General features: G+C 51.6%; 1 protein-coding gene across 2 annotated transcripts in view; it reads left to right on the forward strand.

The window, feature by feature from the left end:
- The window catches only part of XRN1 (5'-3' exoribonuclease 1), a 2,611,979-nt gene that overhangs the window by 1,919,608 nt on the left and 671,458 nt on the right, over positions 1-20,913 (forward strand). For both annotated transcript variants that reach the window (XM_069618274.1, XM_069618273.1), the window contains exon 30: positions 17,110-17,179. In XM_069618274.1, the coding sequence (XP_069474375.1) occupies positions 17,110-17,179 (70 nt within the window). The remainder of the gene's footprint in view (positions 1-17,109; positions 17,180-20,913) is intronic.

A 20,913-nucleotide genomic window follows, 5' to 3' on the forward strand; every position in this document is an offset into this window, starting at 1 on the left:
GCTGGGCTTCTCCCTCAATTTAAAGAAGTCCCATGATGCTACGGCTCCAGTACATCGGAGCAGTGCTCGACACTTCCCTGGGGCAGTGTTTTCCTCCCCAGGTGAGGGCTCTTCACATTCAGCAGATGGTGCACAAGTTTCAGCATGCCCAGACGCTCCCGGCGTTCGAGTTCTTGAGGTTGCTCGGCCTCATGGCATCCTGCATTCTTCTGGTGCCAGAGGCTCGCATGCGGATGAGATCTTTGCAGTGGGCACTCAAGACGCAATGGTCGCAGTCCGCCGGCAGGATGTTGGACCCGGTTCAGGTGCCGCCCTCGGTCGCCCGCGACCTTCTGTGGTGGGCCGTCGTAGGCAACTTGATGAAGGGAGCTCCATTTTGGCTTCCCTGGCCGGAGGTGACGATCGTGACGGATGCATCCCTCACGGGATGGGGAGCTCATGCCAACGGGCTGACAGTCAGCGGTCGTTGGTCTCCGTCGGAAGGCTTTTCTGCCGACTGTGCGAGGAAAGAGTGTCCTGATCCTGACGGACAACACAGTGGCCATGCACTACCTCAACAAAAAGGGGGGGGCAGGGTCACTTCCTCTGTGCAGGGAGGCGATGCAGCTCGAGTTCTGGGCCATCCAGCAGGAAGTTTCGATCTCGGCAGTTCATCTGGCCGGAGACGAAAACGTGACGGCGGACGCTTTGAGCAGGCAGAGCGCAATCTCTCACGAGTGGGAGTTGGATCAGGAGTTTCTCCTGGAGATCTTCGCCCTTTGGGGGACCCCTCAAGTGGATCTCTTCGCCTCCAGTGTCAACCGGAAGTGCGAAAGGTTTTGCTCCCGGGAATTTCCTCCAAAAGGAGCCTTAGGAGACGCGTTTGTGGTGGAGTGGTCATTCCCGCTGCTGTACGCGTTTCCTCCAGTCCCCGTCGTCCCGCAAGTGCTGCGGAGGTTACGGAAGTTCGGTTCCCGGATGATCCTCATTGCTCCGGCGTGGGCTCGGAGGACGTGGTACCCGGACCTTCTCGACTTGTCCATCTGCCCTCCACGTCGTCTTCCCTACCGAGACGATCTGCTCTCACGAGAGGGGGGGTCAGGTTCTCCATCCAGAGGTCAGATCCCTCAACCCTTCACGCTTGGCTTCTGAAAGGTTGAGGTATAAGGATTGGGACCTCCCTGAAGACGTAATGGAGGTGTTGCTTTCGGCCCGAAGGCCAGCAACAAAGTCTCTGTACCGTTGCCGTTGGCGTAAATTCTGCGACTGGTGCAGAGTTCAGAATGTGGATCCTTTTGCATGTGACATCCCCATGGTTCTGTCCTTTTTACTTTCTTTGGCCCACAGGGGCTTGCAAGTGGGTACCATTAAATGTTACCTGGCGGCGCTGTCCATCTTTAAGTGCTCGTCTGAAGAGTGTTCTTACTTTAAAATCCCTTAATTTCACAGTTTCTGAAAGGGCTCACTAATGTGTACCCTCCGTCACCTTTCCTGGTGCCCGGTTGGGATTTAAACCTTGTTCTTAAGTTTCTTATGGGTGCTCCGTTTGAGCCTTTACATTCTTGCCTTTTGAGGCTGTTAACTCTGAAAACTGTGTTTTTGGTTGCGGTTACTTCCGCTCGCAGAGTGAGTGAGTTACAGGCACTTTCAGTTAAGCCACCCTTCACTGTATTTGACAAGGACAGGGTTGTCCTTAGAGTTCGTCCTTCTTTTCTTCCGAAGGTAGTGACGGAATTCCATTTGGCCCAGAAGGTTGTTCTTCCGGCATTCTATCCACCTCTGCATCCTGGTAAGGAAGAGGAGAGGCTCCATGGGCTTGATCCTAGGAGAGCTTTAAGCTTTTATGTTTCACGCATGTCCCGGGTCAGAGTGGACGATCAACTCTTTATTGGTTACGCTGGAAAGCGTTTGGGGCAAGCTGTGACGAAACAGACTTTGTCTCGCTGGATTATTTTAGCCATCTCGGAGTGTTACCGCTTGGCGGGTAAGGACCCACCGGCTGGCTTGCGGGCCCATTCTACCAGGGGTGTGGCTGCATCTACTGCCCTGCAGAGGGGTGTTCCTATTCACAACATCTGTGATGCAGCCACCTGGGCTTCAGTACATACATTTGTACGTCACTATTCCCTCGATTCCATCCGAGGGCAGGATCTGGCCTTTGGCAAGGCGGTCCTTTGCTCTGCTATTTGATTGGCTATTCTAAATTTTGATTCTAAATTCTTTCCCTCCTCCTTGCTCTGGTACTGCTTTGGGAGTCTGTCATAGATATGGAATACGTCGGAGGACCCAATCCCCTCGAAGAACAAGTTACTTTCTTACCTGGTAACGTTCTTTCGATGGGATGGTCCGACGACATATTCCATATCGCTCCCGCCCTGCCTTCCCCGCTGCAGAATTTCTTTTGCGATTGCAGCTTACGTTCTGCAAGACTTTGTGTCTGACTGGCAGTTGACTAATGTCACACGTTCTGGGGGAAAAAACTACAACTGAGACTACGGGCGTCGTGCGTCCTACTTATCACATCGGATGACGTCGGACGTCGGAGGAGGTCCTCGAAGACGGCGCATCGACGTCATCGACGCAGACGCCGAAAAAAGTTTCCAAAGCAGCACAGCTGTGGTGATTACATGTCATAGATATGGAATACATCTTCGGACCATCCCATCGAAAGAACGTTACCAGGTGAGAAAGTAACTTGTTCTTCTGTTTTTCATGGGCAAGCTGCGCGTAGGAGACTGGCACATACCAGTCCTCTCTATCTCTTAGTTTCGATTCTCGCTCTAGAGGTCAGCCCGCTCTCCGGGGCCTCACTGGGCTCAGAAAGGGGGGCCATAAAGAAGATCATAATTCAACTCTTAAATGCTAGTTTCATACATTGCTATTCTTTCAGGAGTCTCGCTGACATTCGTGTACTGATTAAATGCCTTGCTCCCTGTCTTCAAGGATATGTGAGGGAGGGAATCGGGCATTTCTGTCTGGCTCTCCAGTGTAATGTTTCAACATGTTTCTTAGCCTTGGACCATTGAAGAGAAATAAGATCTACAGCAAAGCAGTTTTACATGAGGCAAAGTGGCAATGTTGGAGAGAGAAAACAAAATGGCGATTCTGGTCATCTTAAAATGGCTTCACTCTAGTTGAACTAATAGCTTCTAGTTGAACTAATAGCTACGTAATAACTAATGACTAATGAATATATATTCTTACACTGTAAATGAGGCGGTTGGTCTTCGGCCAACCAATTATCATTCATTTCAGGACCCTCAAGGGGTGTTTGGTTTTTCTGGACTGACACGAGGAGAGAGTCGGCGGCATAGCACAAATGGTACACTTGTTCCAGAATTACACCACCTTACCAGCGCCTTCCTCCTTACGTTCTCTTAGGTCACGTGATCTCCTGTATTTTTCTAGTGCCAGAGGCCAGGCTGCTCATGAGATCGCTACAATGGCTCCTAAGAGGTCAGTGGTTACAGTACATCGGAGCGCTCACAGATCCTCTCAAGGTGTTCAGCCCAGTGGTCCATGACCCCAGCTAGTGGACCAACCGTGGCAATCTTATGGCTGGGGAACCCTTCTGTCCTCAGGTCTCAGTGGTCACAGATGCATCTCTGAAGGGTTGTGCCGCTCACTGAGAGGATTTGCAGGTGAGTGGCCTTTGGTCAACATCGGAAGCATGGTAGCACATCAACAGGCTGGAGTTGCGAGCCATTAGAGGCTAGCCCTCAGGGCTTTCAAACTATATCTCAATGGGAAGCATGTGCTGATACTGACGGACAACAAGTTGACCATACACTACCTTAACCAGCAAGGTGGCATGCGCTCGCCCCCCCTCCTCCTGTACCCCCCTCTGCAGAGAGGTGATGCAGCTCCGATTCTGGTTCCTGGAGAACCGGGTCTCAGCAGTCCATATGACGGGGACAGAGAACGGCTTGGCGGATGCCCTGAGCAGGCAGAACATGGTCTCACACGAGTGGGATGTGTGCCAGGAAATCCTTGAGGAGGTCTTCTCTAGCTGGGGTACCCCAGCAGTGGATCTGTTTGCCACATAGCCCAATAAGAAATACAAGCAGGTTTGCTCGAGGGAATTCCCAGCGAACGGTGCACTGGGAGATGCGTTCCTGGTAGATTAGACCTTCCCTCTCCACTACGCCTTCCCCCCGATGCCCGGCATTCCATGGGTTCTCAGGAGATTAAAGACGTTTCGAGCAACCATGATCTTGATTGCCCTGGACTGGGTAAGGAGAATGTGGTACCCTGATCTCTTACATCTGTCCACCTGACCAGTTGCCTCAGCGCCCAGATCTCCCGACTCAGTCGGAAGGTCGGGTTCTCCACCCGACCCTGGAGTCGCTCAACCTAAATGTGTGGCTCTTGAGAGGATGAGGTATGATGACTGAGACCTCACAGAGGAGGTACTCGAGGTGTTGCTGGGTGCATGCAGACGGTCTACAAGATCTCTGTACTTGTCCAGGTGGAGAAGATTTGAGGTGTGGTGCATGGAACGCAAGATCAACCCCTTTGCTTTTCCCACCACTACAGTGAAGGAGTTCCTTCCGTCACTGGCCTCAGCATGCCTTAAGGTTACCACAGTCAAAGGATATTTTGGCGGCCTTGTCTGTGTTCAAAAGGTCCCCGGATCAAGGTGCTTTCTTTCCGATGTCGGTTATTGCCCAATTCCTGGAGGGCCTTGTGAATATGTTTCCGCCAACTCCCTTTGCTGTCCCGTACTGGGACTTAAATCTGGTTCTGACATTCTTGATGGCGGCTCCGTTTGAGCCCATGCATTCCTGTTCCTTGAAACTGTTGTCTTTGAAAACATCGTTTGTGGTTAAGATCACGTCAGCCTGGAGGATTAGTGAGTTGCAGGCATTGTTGCAATCCCTGTTCCTGCATTTTATTTTCAGGAAAAAGTTTCCCTTAAGGTAAGACCTGGTTTTCTCCCAAACGTGGTTTGAGTTTCACCTTTCTTAGTCTATAGATTTTCTGATCTTCTACCCTCCACCACACCCCTCTAAGGTAAAGGAGTGGTTCCACCATTTAGATTCCAAAAGAGCCTTCAGCTTTTCCGTTGCTAGGACATCAGAGTTCGGAAAATCTGATCAGCTGTTCGTGGACCATTCATTGTCCCACGAGATTCTAGCTTTAACTAAGCAGACTCTGTCTCATTGGATTTTTCTTTGCATCGCAGAATGTTAACAGTCTGCAAGCAGGGAGCTTCCGCCCGCTATCAAGGCACATTTGACAGCAGGGTTTTCAGCTTCTACAGCCTTGCAGAGAGGATGTTCCCATTAGCCACATCTGTCGTGCGGCCACATGGTCGTCGTTGCACACATTTACCAGGCACTATTGTCTGGATGTTGCCCGCTGGGCTGATGCACTTTTGGTAGGGCAGTTCTGCAAAATCTGCTACCGTAGCACTTTCTGCCCGCCTCTGTGGTCCTAACTGCTTGGGGAGTCTTATCAGATGGGAAATCTGCGGGAGAAAAGCAATCCATTGAAGGAGAAATTACTTACCGTAATGTTCTTTCTATGGAGTCTTCTCCCGCAGATTCCTCATCGCGCCTGCCATCCATCCCTGCTCAGAAGGTTCTTAAGGTTTGGCGCATCTATGTGAAGGGACGCCTAGTGATGGCTCTGATGTGTGTTAGGTAAAGTTTGTATGCAGTACCCTTTGGGACCACTACACACAAGTATGACTGCAGGTGTAAGCAGAACCAACCTTTGGTAGAAGTCTGTACTACTCAGTTTTTGGTAGCAGAGCTGAGCAGCCAGGCTTATCTCAAAAGGGAATGTGAGCTGTAATGATGTTACACAGAGGTCTACAATCACAGGTGTTCAAATAAACTTTTGCACTCAAAGGTTTCTTTGTTAAATACTTAATTTATTTAACGGTCAGTTATAAAACATTCATAAGAAGAAGGCAATATAATCACACACAAATATACTTCAGTACTGTACACTCTAACAGGCCGATTCATGTAAATAATGTGCGCGGAAAAACCGGCGCACGCGTGCGAAAACGTGCCATTCGCAGTGGCACAGAAAAAATCGCAGAAAATCGCACAGAAAACAGCGCACATCCATTCATGGAAGCACGGGCACGCGCAAAATGTGGGATGTGCTCTGAGAAAGTGCGCGGCGCACGCTGGCGCACAGGTCATCGAACGCCGTGCGATAAGGCCACAGCGAATTCGCACATAGCGCGGCGCACAGAACAAAAGTAGGCGTAACACGGGGCATCACACGCAGAATGGGGAACAACTCGTGAAAATGTGGGCGTCACGGGGGAAGTACAGGAGGCAAGTGCGCAGAACGCCCACACGCTCGCCTACAACACGTATTCATGGAATCGAATAGGGAAAAACAGCACACGGCCAAAGACGCGCACAGGCCCATAAATGTCCGCCACACGAAAGCAGGCGGTAGCGTCCCTGCGCAGGAAAAAAAATGTGCGCCAAAGTCCTACACGCGCGAGAAGGCCCACACGCGATCGGGCCTGGGGGAGCGTGTGCGTGTATTTCAGGGGTGCGCGTGAAGTTCCACACGCGATTTTCCTGGGCGCGTGTATTTCAGGGGTGCGCGAGAAGATTCACACGCGATCGGGCCTGGGGGAGCGTGTGCGTGTATTTCAGGGGCTCGCGGGTGTTTTCACACGCGATTGTCCTGGGCGCGTGTATTCCAGGGGTGCGCGAGAAGTTCTACACGCGTATTGGCTGGGTGCGTGTATATCAGGGGAGCGCGAGAAGTTTCACACACGTTTTGGCTGGGTGCGTGTATATCAGGGGTGCGCAAGAAGTTTAACACGCGATGGGGCCTGGGGGAGCGGGGTGCTTGTATTCCAGGGGCCTGCGGGTGGTTTCACACGCGATGGGGCCTGGGGGAGCGGGGTACGTGTATTTCAGGGTCCTGCGGGTGGTTTCACACGCGATGGGGCCTGGGGGAGCGGGGTGCGTGTATTCCAGGGGCCTGCTGGTGGTTTCACACGCGATGGGGCCTTGGGGAGCGGGGTGCGTGTATTTCAGGGGTGCGCGTGAAGTTCCACAAGCGATTGTCCTGGGCGCGTGTATTTCAGGGGTGCGCGAGAAGATTCACATGCGATCTGGCCTGGGGGAGCGTGTGCGTGTATTTCAGGGGCTCGCGGGTGTTTTCACACGCGATTGTCCTGAGCGCGTGTATTCCAGGGGTGCGCGAGAAGTTCTACACGCGTTTTGGCTGGGTGCGTGTATCCCAGGGGTGCGCGAGAAGTTTCACACGCGTTTTGGCTGGGTGCGTGTATCCCAGGGGTGCGCGAGAAGTTTCACACGCGTTTTGGCTGGGTGCGTGTATATCAGGGGTGCGCAAGAAGTTTCACACGCGTTTTGGCTGGGTGCGTGTATATCAGGGGTGCGCAATAAGTTTCACACGCGATGGGGCCTGGGGGAGCGGGGTGCGTGTATTCCAGGGGCCTGCGGGTGGTTTCACACGCGATGGGGCCTGGGGGAGCGTGTATTCCAGGGGCCTGTGGGTGGTTTCACACGCGATTGGGGCCTTGGGGAGCGGGGTGCCTGTATTCCAGGGGCCTGCGGGTGGTTTCACACGCGATGGGGCCTGGGGGAGCGGGGTGCGAGTATTTCAGGGGCCTGCGGGTGGTTTCACACGCGATGGGGCCTGGGGGAGCGGGGTGCGTGTACTCCAGGGGCCTGCGGGTGGTTTCACACGCGATGGGGCCTGGGGGAGCGGGGTGCGTGTATTCCAGGGGCCTGCGGGTGGTTTCACATGCGATGGGGCCTGGGGGAGCGTGTATTCCAGGGGCCTGTGGGTGGTTTCACACGCGATGGGGCCTTGGGGAGCGGGGTGCGTGTATTCCAGGGGCCTGCGGGTGGTTTCACACGTGATGGGGCCTGGGGGAGCGGGGTGCGAGTATTTCAGGGGCCTGCGGGTGGTTTCACACGCGATGGGGCCTGGGGGAGCGGGGTGCGTGTATTCCAGGGGCCTGCGGGTGGTTTCACACGCGATGGGGCCTTGGGGAGCGGGGTGCGTGTATTCCAGGGGCCTGCGGGTGGTTTCACACGCGATGGGGCCTGGGGGAGCGGGGTGCGTGTATTCCAGGGGCCTGCGGGTGGTTTCACACGCGATGGGGCCTGGGGGAGCGTGGTGCGTGTATTCCAGGGGCCTGCGGGTGTTACTACACGCGATCGGGCCTGGGGGCGAGCGGGGTACCACTCACCGTCTGCCTTGCATGTAGAAGAACGCGTAGCCAACACCCGCTGCGAAGTAATAGCGAGTGAACCCCAAGGGATGGAAAACACACGCACCGCACGAAAAGCACGTACAGAGAAGCCCTGCCAGGGCAACGCCCGTGCGCGAAACTGCACAGACGCGCTTACGCTGTAAGGGCCTTTGGTCCAATGAAATCGCGTACGCGTGCTGACGCGCTTACGCGCTAGGGCCCTTTCCTCGAATTTCACGCTGACGTGCATGATTTTCACGTGCCAAATCACTCCGTATCAAGCTGGCCACGCGAAAACACACGGAAGACCACGCTCCTGCCCAGAAGGCCGAATCACTGCCCCCCAGTGCCCCGAGCAGCCTCCCACGTGCCATCTGCTGCTGCCTGCCTGCTGCCACCGTGCCCTGCCATTTGGTGCCTGCACATCAGCCATCTGCAGGGGTCCAGTTGCTGTGTCCACCCCTGCTGGAACAGAAGACTCCCGACTCAGATAACATCGCTCCACAGCCCAGCCCCAGGACCCAGTTGCCCACCCACTCCTGCCCCTGGGGTTGCCATGTCGGGCACATCAACATCTGACACCAGTGGCAACCCCCGGCCAGAGGGGCAGAGGGGCACCAGCTTCACTGCCACCGAAGTTGGTGTCCTGGTGGAGCAAGCCCTGGGGCAGTATGATGCCCTCTTCGGATCGTCCCGCGCCAACAGGGAAGGACGGGAGAGGATCTGGGCCGACTGTGTGGTTGCCATCAACGCGGAGGAGGTGGCAACCCGCACCATCCAGAAGGTCAAGAAGCGCTGGGAGGACTTGAGGTCCAGGACACTCATAAAGGCCCGGCGCCTCGTGGAGGGGGGCCGGGGCTGCATGAGTTCCATCCAGATGGGGGTCCTGGAACGCGTACACCCAGCGCTCCACGCCCAGGTCCTTGAGAGGGAGACCCGTCTGGAGTTGAGCGGTAAGTGGCAAAGCATTGCTGTGTGAGACAGGGCATGTTGCAGTGTGCTGGTTGCCTGATACTTGCCTGCATGTGTGACATAGGCCATGTACGCATGTATGTGTGCAGGGAAATCATGGTAATGCATGTGCGACCAGTAATGTGTGAACCGCACGGTTGTTGCATGTGTCCAAATGCGACATGGGGAGCCCTGTGCAGATTGCACACATGAGAGCATGGCAGTCTCTGTTCCTGGACATGGGTGGGGGTGAGGGATGGGTGCTGATGCCAGGTACATATATGGTATCCATGTCTGTGTGCCTGACCTGCGTATCTATGACTTGTGAATGCCATGGATGCATGACACATGTCCGTGACAATTTACAGATTCACTGATGCAGCCTAGTCATCCTTGTATGCACTGTGATTGGGGTGTACGGGGCCAGATGGATGTGACTGAGGTGAAGTGTGTGCATGTGATAGGCATGACCCATGATGCATGTGAGTACCATTACATTGTCTGATTCGAGAGTCCATTGGACATGTATGGAAATGTCCATGGCATGCACCATGCCTGTCACTGTGTGTGTTTTGCCTGGACTGACACATGCGTTGTGGAGGGACATGATGGAAGTGTACTTTGACAGTGGTACTCATCTGCTATTGCTTCCTGTTTAGGGGACCATTGTACAGTACCCTGATGCTTGTGTTTCATGTCTCCCTCTACGCAGCGGCTAGTGAAGAAGAGGGCGGAGACGGCGCTGTGGAGCAAGGCGGCGGGGATGCCCCCATGGCTGCAGCGGAAGGGGTGGGTGAGCCCCCACAGGGGCCTGCTACGGCGGTAGACGGCGAGGAGCCATCCAGGTTGGTGGTTTCCACAGAGGAGGAGGAGGCCGCCACTGAGGCGCACATGGGGCCTGGTGGGGGCATCCCTGCTGGTGCAAGTGGTGCAGTCCAGGGGCAGGAGGCAGCACAGGTCACCGTGGAGGGGCCTGTGCATGTCGCTGCCCCTGACCCTGTGGGTGCACCACCATGCACCAGCAGGGATGCCCCGTCCCAGGCCCGTCCGCAGGTAGAGGGGATGTCCATGTCATCTGACTCCCCTCCACCTGCGGACGAGGGGACCCCTGGCCGTATGGAGACGGTCCTGATTGGGGTCACAATGCGCACGGCTGTGATTCATGATGCCGTGCATGCTTCCCAGGAGGAGCACGCACGTCATCACGAAGAGCACCGTGCCGACGTGGCCCAATTGGGATCGGCCATGTTCGGGGGTTTCCTGCATGTGTCGGCCAATCTGGCGGCCCTCTCCTCCTCTGTGGAGACTATACGCCAGTCGTTCTCCTTGCAGTCTTCCGGCCCAGATGCCACCAGGGCCCGCTGTGGACCTGCCCTGACCAATGCAGCCAGCTCGGTGGGGATCCCATCCCTGCCACAGTCGGGAGTCAGAGGTCCAGCAGGGGTGGACACCACAGCAACTGGACCCCAGCAGATGGAGGATGTGACGGCATCATCGGGCAGGGCACGTGCACGACGGCGTCGGTGGTTTCCATCAGCCTGGATGCCGTCGTGCTGGCACAGGCAGTTGCGTCGGAGGCAGCAGCAGGCTCAACGTGGGAGGCATCATGGCTCGGGGCCATCAACATCAGGGGTGCAGGCATCGGCCGGAGGGCAGGAGAACCCTGGAATGGGAGTGGCTTCCGTGTGGGAGCGGTTGTGCCAGCGGATAGGTGCGGAGCGGCAGCGGGCAGAGGAGGAACGGCTCACGATGGTCAGGGCGGAGGACTCCATGCGGAGGGCGCTGAGGCGGGCTGAGTGCCTCGAGGGTCTTGGCAGGGAGTTTGAGCTTGACACTGCGTTATCCCTGCGGGACCTTGGGGCCAGGGAACATGCCCGCCTCCAAGCCATTGACCAGGAGTTCGATGATGCCCTGGCCCATGACAACAACCAGTGAGCCGTCCGAATAGCCCGCTGCCTTTGTATATAGTTGTATAGTTAGGGTTAGGTTTCCTTTGTTTTTTTGATTTTTTTTTTGTTGCGATTGGACAATGCACCACTTTTTTGTATATAGTTCGGTTTTTAGTTAGTAGTCATAGTTAGGTTTAATTTGGTTGGGCTCATGGACCCAGGATGATCTTCTTCATGGTTCTTCATTGGCTTATTTTAATTTTTCAGATTATTTTCTTGGACATTCATCTTGTTTTGTTTGATTTGCTTTGTGTTTTTTCTTATTTCATTTCCATTCTACTTGCTGTTCAATAGATATTTTTTTTAATTCTTCAACGTGTCGTATCATCTCATTGCTTTCAGGCATGTCATGTTGGGTGTTTTGTCATTCACTTGCAGCCATTGTGTGTGACAGACATGTGTGCAATTGCATTATTTAAATTGGTGGTGTAACATGTAATTGCCTTTGATATGTAGGTGGGTGTGATAGTTGGTTGGGCCTTTTGGCAGGGGAGGATGGGCATTACGGACATGATTGGGGATTGTTGGGACCCAGGTGCAGGGGGGCATGGATTGGACATGGGTGGGGGCCTGCTGGCAGGTGCCCCACAGTGCTGGGGGTCTGGGGGTGGTGGGAGACATGGGTGGGGGCCTGGTGGAGGCTGCCCCTGGTGACTGGGGGAGGTGGGGGTGCTCGGAGACATGGGTGGGGGCCTGGTGGAGGCTGCCCCTGGTGACTGGGGGGGTGGGGGTGCTGGGAGACATGGGTGGGGGCCTGGTGGAGGCTGCCCCTGGTGACTGGGGGGGTGGGGGTGCTGGGAGACATGGGTGGGGGCCTGGTGGTGGGTGCCCCTGCACTGCTGGGGGGTGGGGGTGGTGGGGAACATGAGTTGGTGATTATTTGTGCAAGGAGACATGTGCCTTTGCTGGGGGGCATGCCCATGTTGGGTGGGCTGCCTGCGGGACATGACCAGGGATGCAGGGTAGTCCCCTGTGGTGTGGGCTGCCTGCAGGGGCCGTGGAGGGTGTACAGGGAACACCTGGGAGGACCCACACTGGCAAATCACATGTAGGACTCCCCGGCACCCCTGCAATACACGTACCCTGCTGAAATCGCGTGTAAAACTTTCTGCGCACCCCTGGTATACACGCACACGCTCCCCCAGGCCAATCGCGTGTGGAACTTCCCGCGCACCCCTGAAATACACGCACGCAGCCCAATCGCGTGTGGAACTTCTCCCGCACCCCTGAATTACACGCACACGCTCCCCCCCAGGCCCGATCGCGTGTGGAAGCACCCGCGAGCCCCTGAAATGCACGCGCCCAGGCCTAACGCGTGTGTAACTTCTCGCGCACCCCTGAATTACACGCACACGCTCCCCCCAGGCCCGATCGCGTGTGGTAGCACCCGCGAGCCCCTGAAATACACGCGCCCAGGCCAATCGCGTGTGGATCTTCTCGCGTACCCCTGAATTACACGCACACGCTCCCCCCAGGCCCGATCGCGTGTGGAAGCACCCGCGAGCCCCTGAAATGCACGCGCCCAGGCCTAACGCGTGTGTAACTTCTCGCACACCCCTGAATTACACGCACACGCTCCCCCCAGGCCCGATCGCGTGTGGTAGCACCCGCGAGCCCCTGAAATACACGCGCCCAGGCCAATCGCGTGTGGATCTTCTCGCGCACCCCTGAATTACACGCACACGCTCCCCCAGGCCCGATCGCGTGTGGAAGCACCCGCGAGCCCCTGAAATGCACGCGCCCAGGCCTAACGCGTGTGTAACTTCTCGCGCACCCCTGAATTACACGCACACGCTCCCCCCAGGCCCGATCGCGTGTGGAAGCACCCGCGAGCCCCTGAAATGCACGCGCCCAGGCCTAACGCATGTGTAACTTCTCGCGCACCCCTGAATTACACGCACACGCTCCCCACAGGCCCGATCGCGTGTGGAAGCACCCGCGAGCCCCTGAAATACACGCGCCAAGGCCTAACGCATGTGTAACTTCTCGCGCACCCCTGAATTACACGCACACGCTCCCCCCAGGCTCGATCGCGTGTGGTAGCACCCGCGAGCCCCTGAAATACACGCGCCCAGGCCAATCGCGTGTGGAACTTCTCGCGCACCCCTGAATTACACGCACACGCTCCCCCAGGTCGCGTGTGTTACTTCTCGCACTGGTACAGGGTTGGCGCAGGCCTTTGCGATGGTTTTGCGATCTTGGTGGCTTTTCCTTGCGCGAGGGCGTTCTTGGGGGCGTAACTGGCGCTGCTGCAGGGTCGCTGCGATACTCTGCGCCACGGCTTGTTTTGGAGGATTAATCCATGAATACGATGTGCACTGAAATGGATTTTATCGCACGCGGCTGGCGCAGACATTCGCACGGGAACACTCTGCGCCAGCCGCGTGCGATACTTTTGACTGTATTTCCATGAATCGGCCTGTAAGTTTCTGGGGCATTCAGAATACTTTGAAGGAGGTGCAAAAAGGCATAGTTTATTAGAACATAGAAATAAGTTATTTCTTGGGCAGTGCATATATTTTGAGTCACCAGAAGAGTCGATTCAATTCAATAGGCTAGGGCAAAGTCAATGGGCTAAAGTCTTGGATAGGATAAAGCTGTTCTGGTAGATAAACGGAAGTCTCTGCAAAAGTTCTTAGGAATAGTTTGTAGCAAGAAGAACCATATGTTGGGTCACAGGCTGATTAGGCCTGTGTGTTGGGAACGTTTCAAGCCCTTTCACTGCGAGAGGTAAGTACTCTGTCTGGTTTTACAGTACCTTTACAAATGAAGAAAAAGATACAGCTGGTGAGCTCTGTTCCTGGCAGTTCCTGCAGATCTCGCTGCTCCTAGGCCTCAGTTGTGGGGACAAGAGGGAGGACGTCGGGGGACTCCTGCACTGCACTGGGACTGGTCAAAAATCTGGCAAATCTTCAATTCGGGAATCTATAGTCAAGCACACAAGCTGGTGTCCCTCTCCCTCATTATTCGGTTTCCTGCAGCACTCTGAGGAAAATACAACCAGCGCCGAGAATGGTATCCAGGTGGCTTAGTGTTGAGATGATTGTTCCCACCAACTCAAAGGGAGAAGTCGTCCTTGCAGGGCTTCTCTGTCGAGATGAACCTAGCGATTCGGACCTCCAGCCGGGCTTCACCAGGCAAACCAACGGTCCAGGAGTTGCAGCAGCCGTCCTCTTCAAGCTCGTCTTCGATTCTTTCGTTCCAGTGGTCGACTCTGCCTTCCAATCCAAGAGACTTGTCTTTTATTCAGTTCTCTCCCATTCATTCCAGCCTTGCTGTCACTCACCCAGCAGGGTGGCTGTCCTTGCCGGACAGTCAGCCAGCCAATCAGCATAGAGTGCATTTGGGTCTCCTAGGAGACTAAGCACAGGGTGTTTCGGGCACCTCCCTCACTTCCTGCGCACCCAAGACACTCGTGCGCCAGAGGCGGTCTTCACTCCTGAAGCCCGACAAAGGCGAATGAACAAAGGAACCAAACCTGGTTAGGCGCGTAGAGCAAAACTCTAGAAGGACCTTTCCACAAAGAAATGGCAAAAAAATTAGACCGTGACCTGTTTTTACAGAGGGGGCTCAGACATCATCTTGAAAAACATGGCTCACGTGATTTAACGCTACCGGTGTTTGCGGTCGGGAAAAATCATGGTAGTTTGTTGTAAAACCACTGCCACCAGCATTTGACTGCTATATGAGTATCTAGACACAGGGGATATTAAGTAACCCCTGCAGCACTTATAAGATAGGGTGTGCTGGGTCTAGGAATTTAAAAGACTAGTAAAGTCAATTTCACTTTACTTGCTCTGGGAAACAATAGTTTATTCCAGAGAAGGTATTTAAACCTTGGGAAAGTCTAAAAAGGTTTCCCTGTGCCGCTGCACTGAGGGTGCTGTGTGACACAAATGAAAAGATGATGCCTATGGAGTTGTCTAAAACTCCATAACCAAAGAAATAAACACAGAAAACAAACGGAATAAAAAAAGTTCAAAGTCCCAAAGATTAGCAAAAGAGCTGGAGGGCTCTAAGGTGGGAGGAATTGGCACATTTATGAGAATGCTCCCTAAGATGGTGACCTCTTCTATCTGGCTAGTCGCTCGTTTTAAGAAATAAAATGTAAAAAAAAGTAATAATCTTTCAATTTTCTCTAGTTCTGTGGGTTTCACCCGGGTGGGATGTTTCCCATTGTTATGTTTTTTTACAGACTGGTAAGCCTCATCTCCCATTGTTTTCCTCTGTATTTAAGCAAAAAAGGGGGGAACTGAGGTATGGGGCATAGTGACGTGGTATATACCAAGCTGACAATCGAGCACCGAGCAAAACTGATCGACGGCAGGGCCGAGGTCCACTATGCCCCCTATCGAAAAGTTTCCATGCAGCAGAGCTGGGTGAGGATATCTATCAGATGATGAATCTGCACGAGAAGAAACCATAGAAAGAACATTATGGTAAGTAATTTCTCTGATTCACAGAAATCTGCTCTTTCGTAAACAGTCTCTATTGGTCATAGTTTGCTTCATCTGGACCAGGCAGCTGCACCTTACAACTGATTTATAAATTCTACTCTTCCTGAGCACATCTGTCCCACCAATCACTACATAGCCATGCTTCTTGCTCGAAGACCTTCATCACCACTGGAGATGCTGCTATGACACCAGAATCACTGTCATTGATCTCTTGTACGGACCCAACTGTTGTGAGTTAACAATCTAAAATGGCCAAAAATAACTGAACTATCGGAGTCTAGATGCGTGGCTTGCCTTGAGTAATCCAGTTAAATCCTATCCACAACATTGGGCACCATCTATAACATTGTCTTATAATGTCCCTTATATAGCAATCCGCTTCAGAACAGTATCGCTTTCAGCCAATCTGACGCTGGTCCTGTTCCCCATTGTTTCCTGTTGGAGACCGAAGAATGTGTGATCTTATGCTAGTCATAACAGGTCCATAGTTGTGCAGGTGCTTTGTGGTACAAACCGTCAAACATTGTACCTGAGTGTCCCAATTACATTTTCTAGTTTGTGGTTGACCTTACTTGGGTAGGTCAAATCCTAAAGACAGGCCTATATATTTCTCAATTGCATAAGTTGCCTGTACTCTGCCCAATGCCATTTACTTTCCTTCCACTGATAAAAAGATTGTTTTCTTAATGTCTGGACATCAATTTTTGCATTCAGATATTTTTACCTTACATTCTTATCCACATCCTGAGTGTTTTATTGTACGCTGTTACCACTTTGAGCTTAGAGAAACTTAAGAATTTTTGTTTGCCTAGGTCTAGGAAGGTCTCCTCCCATGCTTAACATAGTGATGAGAGAATTCTCCCCAACAGGTGGAATTTTAGAGGATTTATTTTATTGATGGGATTTGTATTCTCCCTTTTCTTCTCTTTGCTGTATTGCATTAGAAATATGGTGGCTGCGTGCATGCATAGTGCAATGAAATGCATGTACTCTGTCACTTTAGTGCCATGTGGTTGTATATGTTAACTCAACGTTGCCAACTGGTAATGTATCCTCTTAGCAGAAAACTGCATTGCAGTATGTTTAGTGTGTGTGCAACTCTACACTTCCTGTTGCAGAGCACTGGAATGTGGGGGAATTCAAGCAGGCTTTGTTCTTCAGTCTGCACGCAGAACATGGAATTCGTGAATGATCTATAGTCTTTGCACATTCCAGCACTTTTGACAGCAATGAGCTCAAATGCTGCAAAAGGAAACATACAGAGTGCTCTTGGTTCAGATCCGGGGAACAATGTAAGATTTGTGGATAATTCTTGCCGTTCCAATATGTTAAATCATCACTGTTTGAATTTAAGCTGGTTTACAGATAGCTGAAATGAAGATTTTGTATGCATGATAAGTAGTGCTTTTGCTGGTCAGAAATTACACTTTTGGAACCGTCTCATAGCTTTTGTTTGGTTCACTTATAGTTTTGATGTTTATTGATCATAAGTTAACTAAGAAAATAATGCTATCAATGTAAAGCTTGAAGGCCTTTCTCATGTGTCGCATTGTATCCTTTTCTGCAGCTGACAGAGAAGCAGACATTCTTTATGAAGTATTATTTGATGAAGAATTCCCAGGAGGCCTGACTATCAGGTTTGTATAACGGTGTGATAAGACCGTTTATGTACAAATAGAAGTTGTATAGCATCCTGCATATTGGTAGCTGCATTTCCGTTTTGCTTATTTTTTTCTTCAAATGTATTTATTAGATTTTAGTAAACATGAGCTTGCAAAAGAACAACAATATCATTGCTTCTCATAAAATTACATTTATAACTCCCCACCCCTCCCCCCCCAAGACCACTGTCTGTACTTCAGTTCTGCTTACGCCAAGCTGCGTTCATGAGCTGCCCGCGTCCCTAGAAGTGTCTTCTTTCTGCCTAGGGCTTAGTAATGGCGCCATGATCACCACCCATTGACGCAGGTCCTCGCTGGTGTCTAGTTTCTGCTTACGCAGCGCATTTTCCCATGTCCCAGTTTCTGCTGTTACCCATTTGTGAAGGTCCTCCCACCACAGTGCAATGCTTGGACCCCTGACACTCTTCTACCCCAAAGCAATGCGTCTCTTCCCAGAATGTACATCAAGTCTTTAAGTTTGTTAAAGGGTTTGTTCTTTTTGCCTCTTTTGTAACTACCCAGAATGCATGCCGCAGGTGTTAGCACCTCCAGTTCCATGTCTGCGTCTGCCACTTTTGCGGCAATCTGCGCCCAAAATGTTTGTATCACCTGGCATCCCCAAAACATGTGTGTCATACCCGCGCGGGGTCCGCAGCACTTAGATACTCGCCCCATTGAATTTGGAGATCACTTTAGCCGTGAGGTACGCTCTATTGAGAATGTAGAATTGTATGAGTTGCAGTAGGGTATTGCTGGAAACCTTTTTTGTGGTAGTGAGTGATGTGTTCCCATTCTTTTTCCTCAAATTCCAATCCCATTTCGCGTTCCCACTTTACTTTGCTCTTGAGGCTTTTGTTAGTTGTGCTGTTCAGTAATGTGTCGTAAAGCCTTGGGGTTTTGTGCCCCCCTTCATCTGCAGACAGCATGTTTTCGATGGTCTCATGCCCAGTTTTCTTTACCAGGCCACCGGTCCATGAGCCTACGCACCACTGCTTCGTGGAGCAGGAACTGTCCCAGCGGCAGCCCCGAGGTTGCCTTCGCCGTACTTCTTTTAGACCCCAAGATCCGCCCGCCATGATGGCCGCTATGGGGATCTGTGGGGAATATGGGACTTCCAGCTTAACTACTTTACAGGCCCGTTTCCAAATCAGTATTCCCAGTTTCACCAGGTAGGGGCAGTTGCGGGTCACCTCCGCTGGGACCCAGAATAAGTCTATGAGCAGCAGCTGGGAGACGGCCGGTTGCTTTCATATTTGTATCTGTACAGTGAGGCAGCACCAAGAAGACGACTCACTTTTATTATTTTTAATTAATCAACAGAGAGCAGCATGAAGAGTGTATTTGGCCTTGGCTAGTTCTATTTGACTCACATGTTTGACTGGCTCATATTCATCAATTGAATCATGCATTGGTGGGAATAATTTCAAAAAGGTTCCAAATACGTTATGGAGGATGAGTGGAGTATGAAGCTCACCTTTGAAAAAGGAAACCCATCACGTCATTTCGAGCATGGCAGTTTTGGAGTTTGGCAGTGTATGGGACGGGGAAAGGCTGTAACAGCTTTTCTGGAGCCGAGGTTAAGTTTGGAGGTGTCACTGGAAATTAGAAGTGTAAATCGCAGGACCTTGGAGTCTCACCTACCGGTTTTCAGTTTGCCTGGACATCTTTGGGAACAGTGGCAGCATTAGTGACAGATAGTAAAGCAAATCAAGTTATAGAATATGCCTTGTTAACTCCACTTTTAACAATTAGCAATTCCACTAACCTATGCATCTCTTCTGATGTTAGAACTCCCTGCTTCACCTCTTACTAATTTGTCCCCCTTCTGCTTCAGCTGTTTGAGACTGCTGTGGGCACGTGGATTATGATCCTATACTTTGCTGCCTAGTCTGCTGAATGTTTCCTGTGCGTGTTACTCTGGTGATTATTTTATCACAAAGCTTTTTATTTATCTATTTGTACTGGTGCTTTTGCCTTCTTCATTTAAGTGGAATGTTTCTTCCCAGACTGCCCCCAGCTCCATAGGATCGACGTCTGGCCGAGATGTGAAGACAACCCCTGGTGTCTATCAGGCTGCTCATGAAAAACAGAGGCCCAAATCAATCTCGAGTAACACTCTACAAAACATACTGCCGATTAATTAGTTTTAATGCCAAGGCCCAAACCAAACATCAAACAGTCTCCTTTAGTGCAAAAGCCGACAGTTTTAAGGCTATTGTAAGACCAAGGCCTAAGCCGACAGTGGATCAATCAATGCTCATATAGAAAACAAAACACAGGAACAATGCTCAAAGACGGCATTAAATAATCCAATTCCAAGGTTGTTTCGACTCCACAAACACAAACAAAAATCTTCAACCTCTGTGGAAGGGAGTGGGACTCCACCTGTATGCAGTAAAAGTGTAATGTTCTTCAGGGTCTGAAGGTGAAGTTGAAGAAGAAGGGTTAATTATGAAAACCCAACAGGACCACTTACAAGGGTGCACCTTGGTCAGAAGAGATATGTGCAGCTATTCTAGGGAATCTGCAAATCTTTATGGACGTTTGTGACATACTACTTAAGAAGCAGAAAGGGGATACGTTAGTGGAGGCCTCTTCAGCTAAAAAGGGAAGGGTACAACCAGAACAAGTTGAACAGTCCTTAGAGGAGGTAGGGGATATATTTGAGGAAGATTATTCAGAGGAGGTGGTTAAGGAGGACGAAGCAACCTGGACCCAGATGATAACACTTTCCCATCACCAGATATCGCAGAACCTCTGACTACTTCCTCATCAACAGAGGATCACATACTATATGCTAACCTCCTTAAGAGGGCATACGCAATTTTTAACATTCAGACTCAGGAGTATGAATACAAGTTAAGAGTTCATAAGACATTTTAAAGGCAAATAAATCTATTTACCGGTCTATATCTCTGTTTAAAAGTATACTCCAAAGCGTTCCCTTCTCTAGCTAACCCAATACAAACTAAGCCTTGCATAGAAAAGATGTACAAGTCAACCCCTAGGGATCCTCTTTACAAGGGGTCTTCAGCTTAACTCACTTTTGGTTACAACTAACATGGAATCGAATACCCCCGCAATCCCTCCCGACAAGGAATGCAAGAAAATGTATTTGTTCAGAAGATTACACATTCTTCAGAAAGAAAATAAAAACAGCAGCTAATGAGCTGAAAATCACTAATGCTTATGGCACTGTATGGAGTGGACCAGTTGGACGGAATAAAGCACCTCACAGATCAAGTGGCTGAACCACTCAAATTGGCCATTATTAAAGTAATAACGGAGGGCAAACATTCAATGAATGCCGTAATTAAAAACTCCATGGATGCAGCAGTTACAGCTGGTAGGATAATTGCCGGGTAAACTGGTATTAGAATACATGCTTGGCTTAGAGGATCTGCTTTTAGGCCAGTGACTCGGGCTACCCTCCTGGACAAGCCTGTTGAAGAGGCCTGCTTGTGCGGTTCTGCAGTTGAAGTTCTTGAGAAAGCGACGAAAGGACCTGAAACAATTAAGTCTAGGCCAGATCACTGGTAAAAGCTTCCAACAAAGGGTAAGTGTCAACGTTAGGCAGTCCTTTCGAGCACAAGAATATAGCCGGTGGGATGCGCTATTTATCCGCAGGGGTCATCTACCTATCAAACCACTTTCACACAAAATACAGTGTCTTATACAGGCCACCACCAGCCATGCAGAGGCAGGCCATG

This window comes from Ambystoma mexicanum, chromosome 10 (genome assembly GCF_040938575.1).
Source record: "Ambystoma mexicanum isolate Mex_15411 chromosome 10, UKY_AmexF1_1, whole genome shotgun sequence".
NCBI lineage: Eukaryota > Metazoa > Chordata > Amphibia > Caudata > Ambystomatidae > Ambystoma > Ambystoma mexicanum.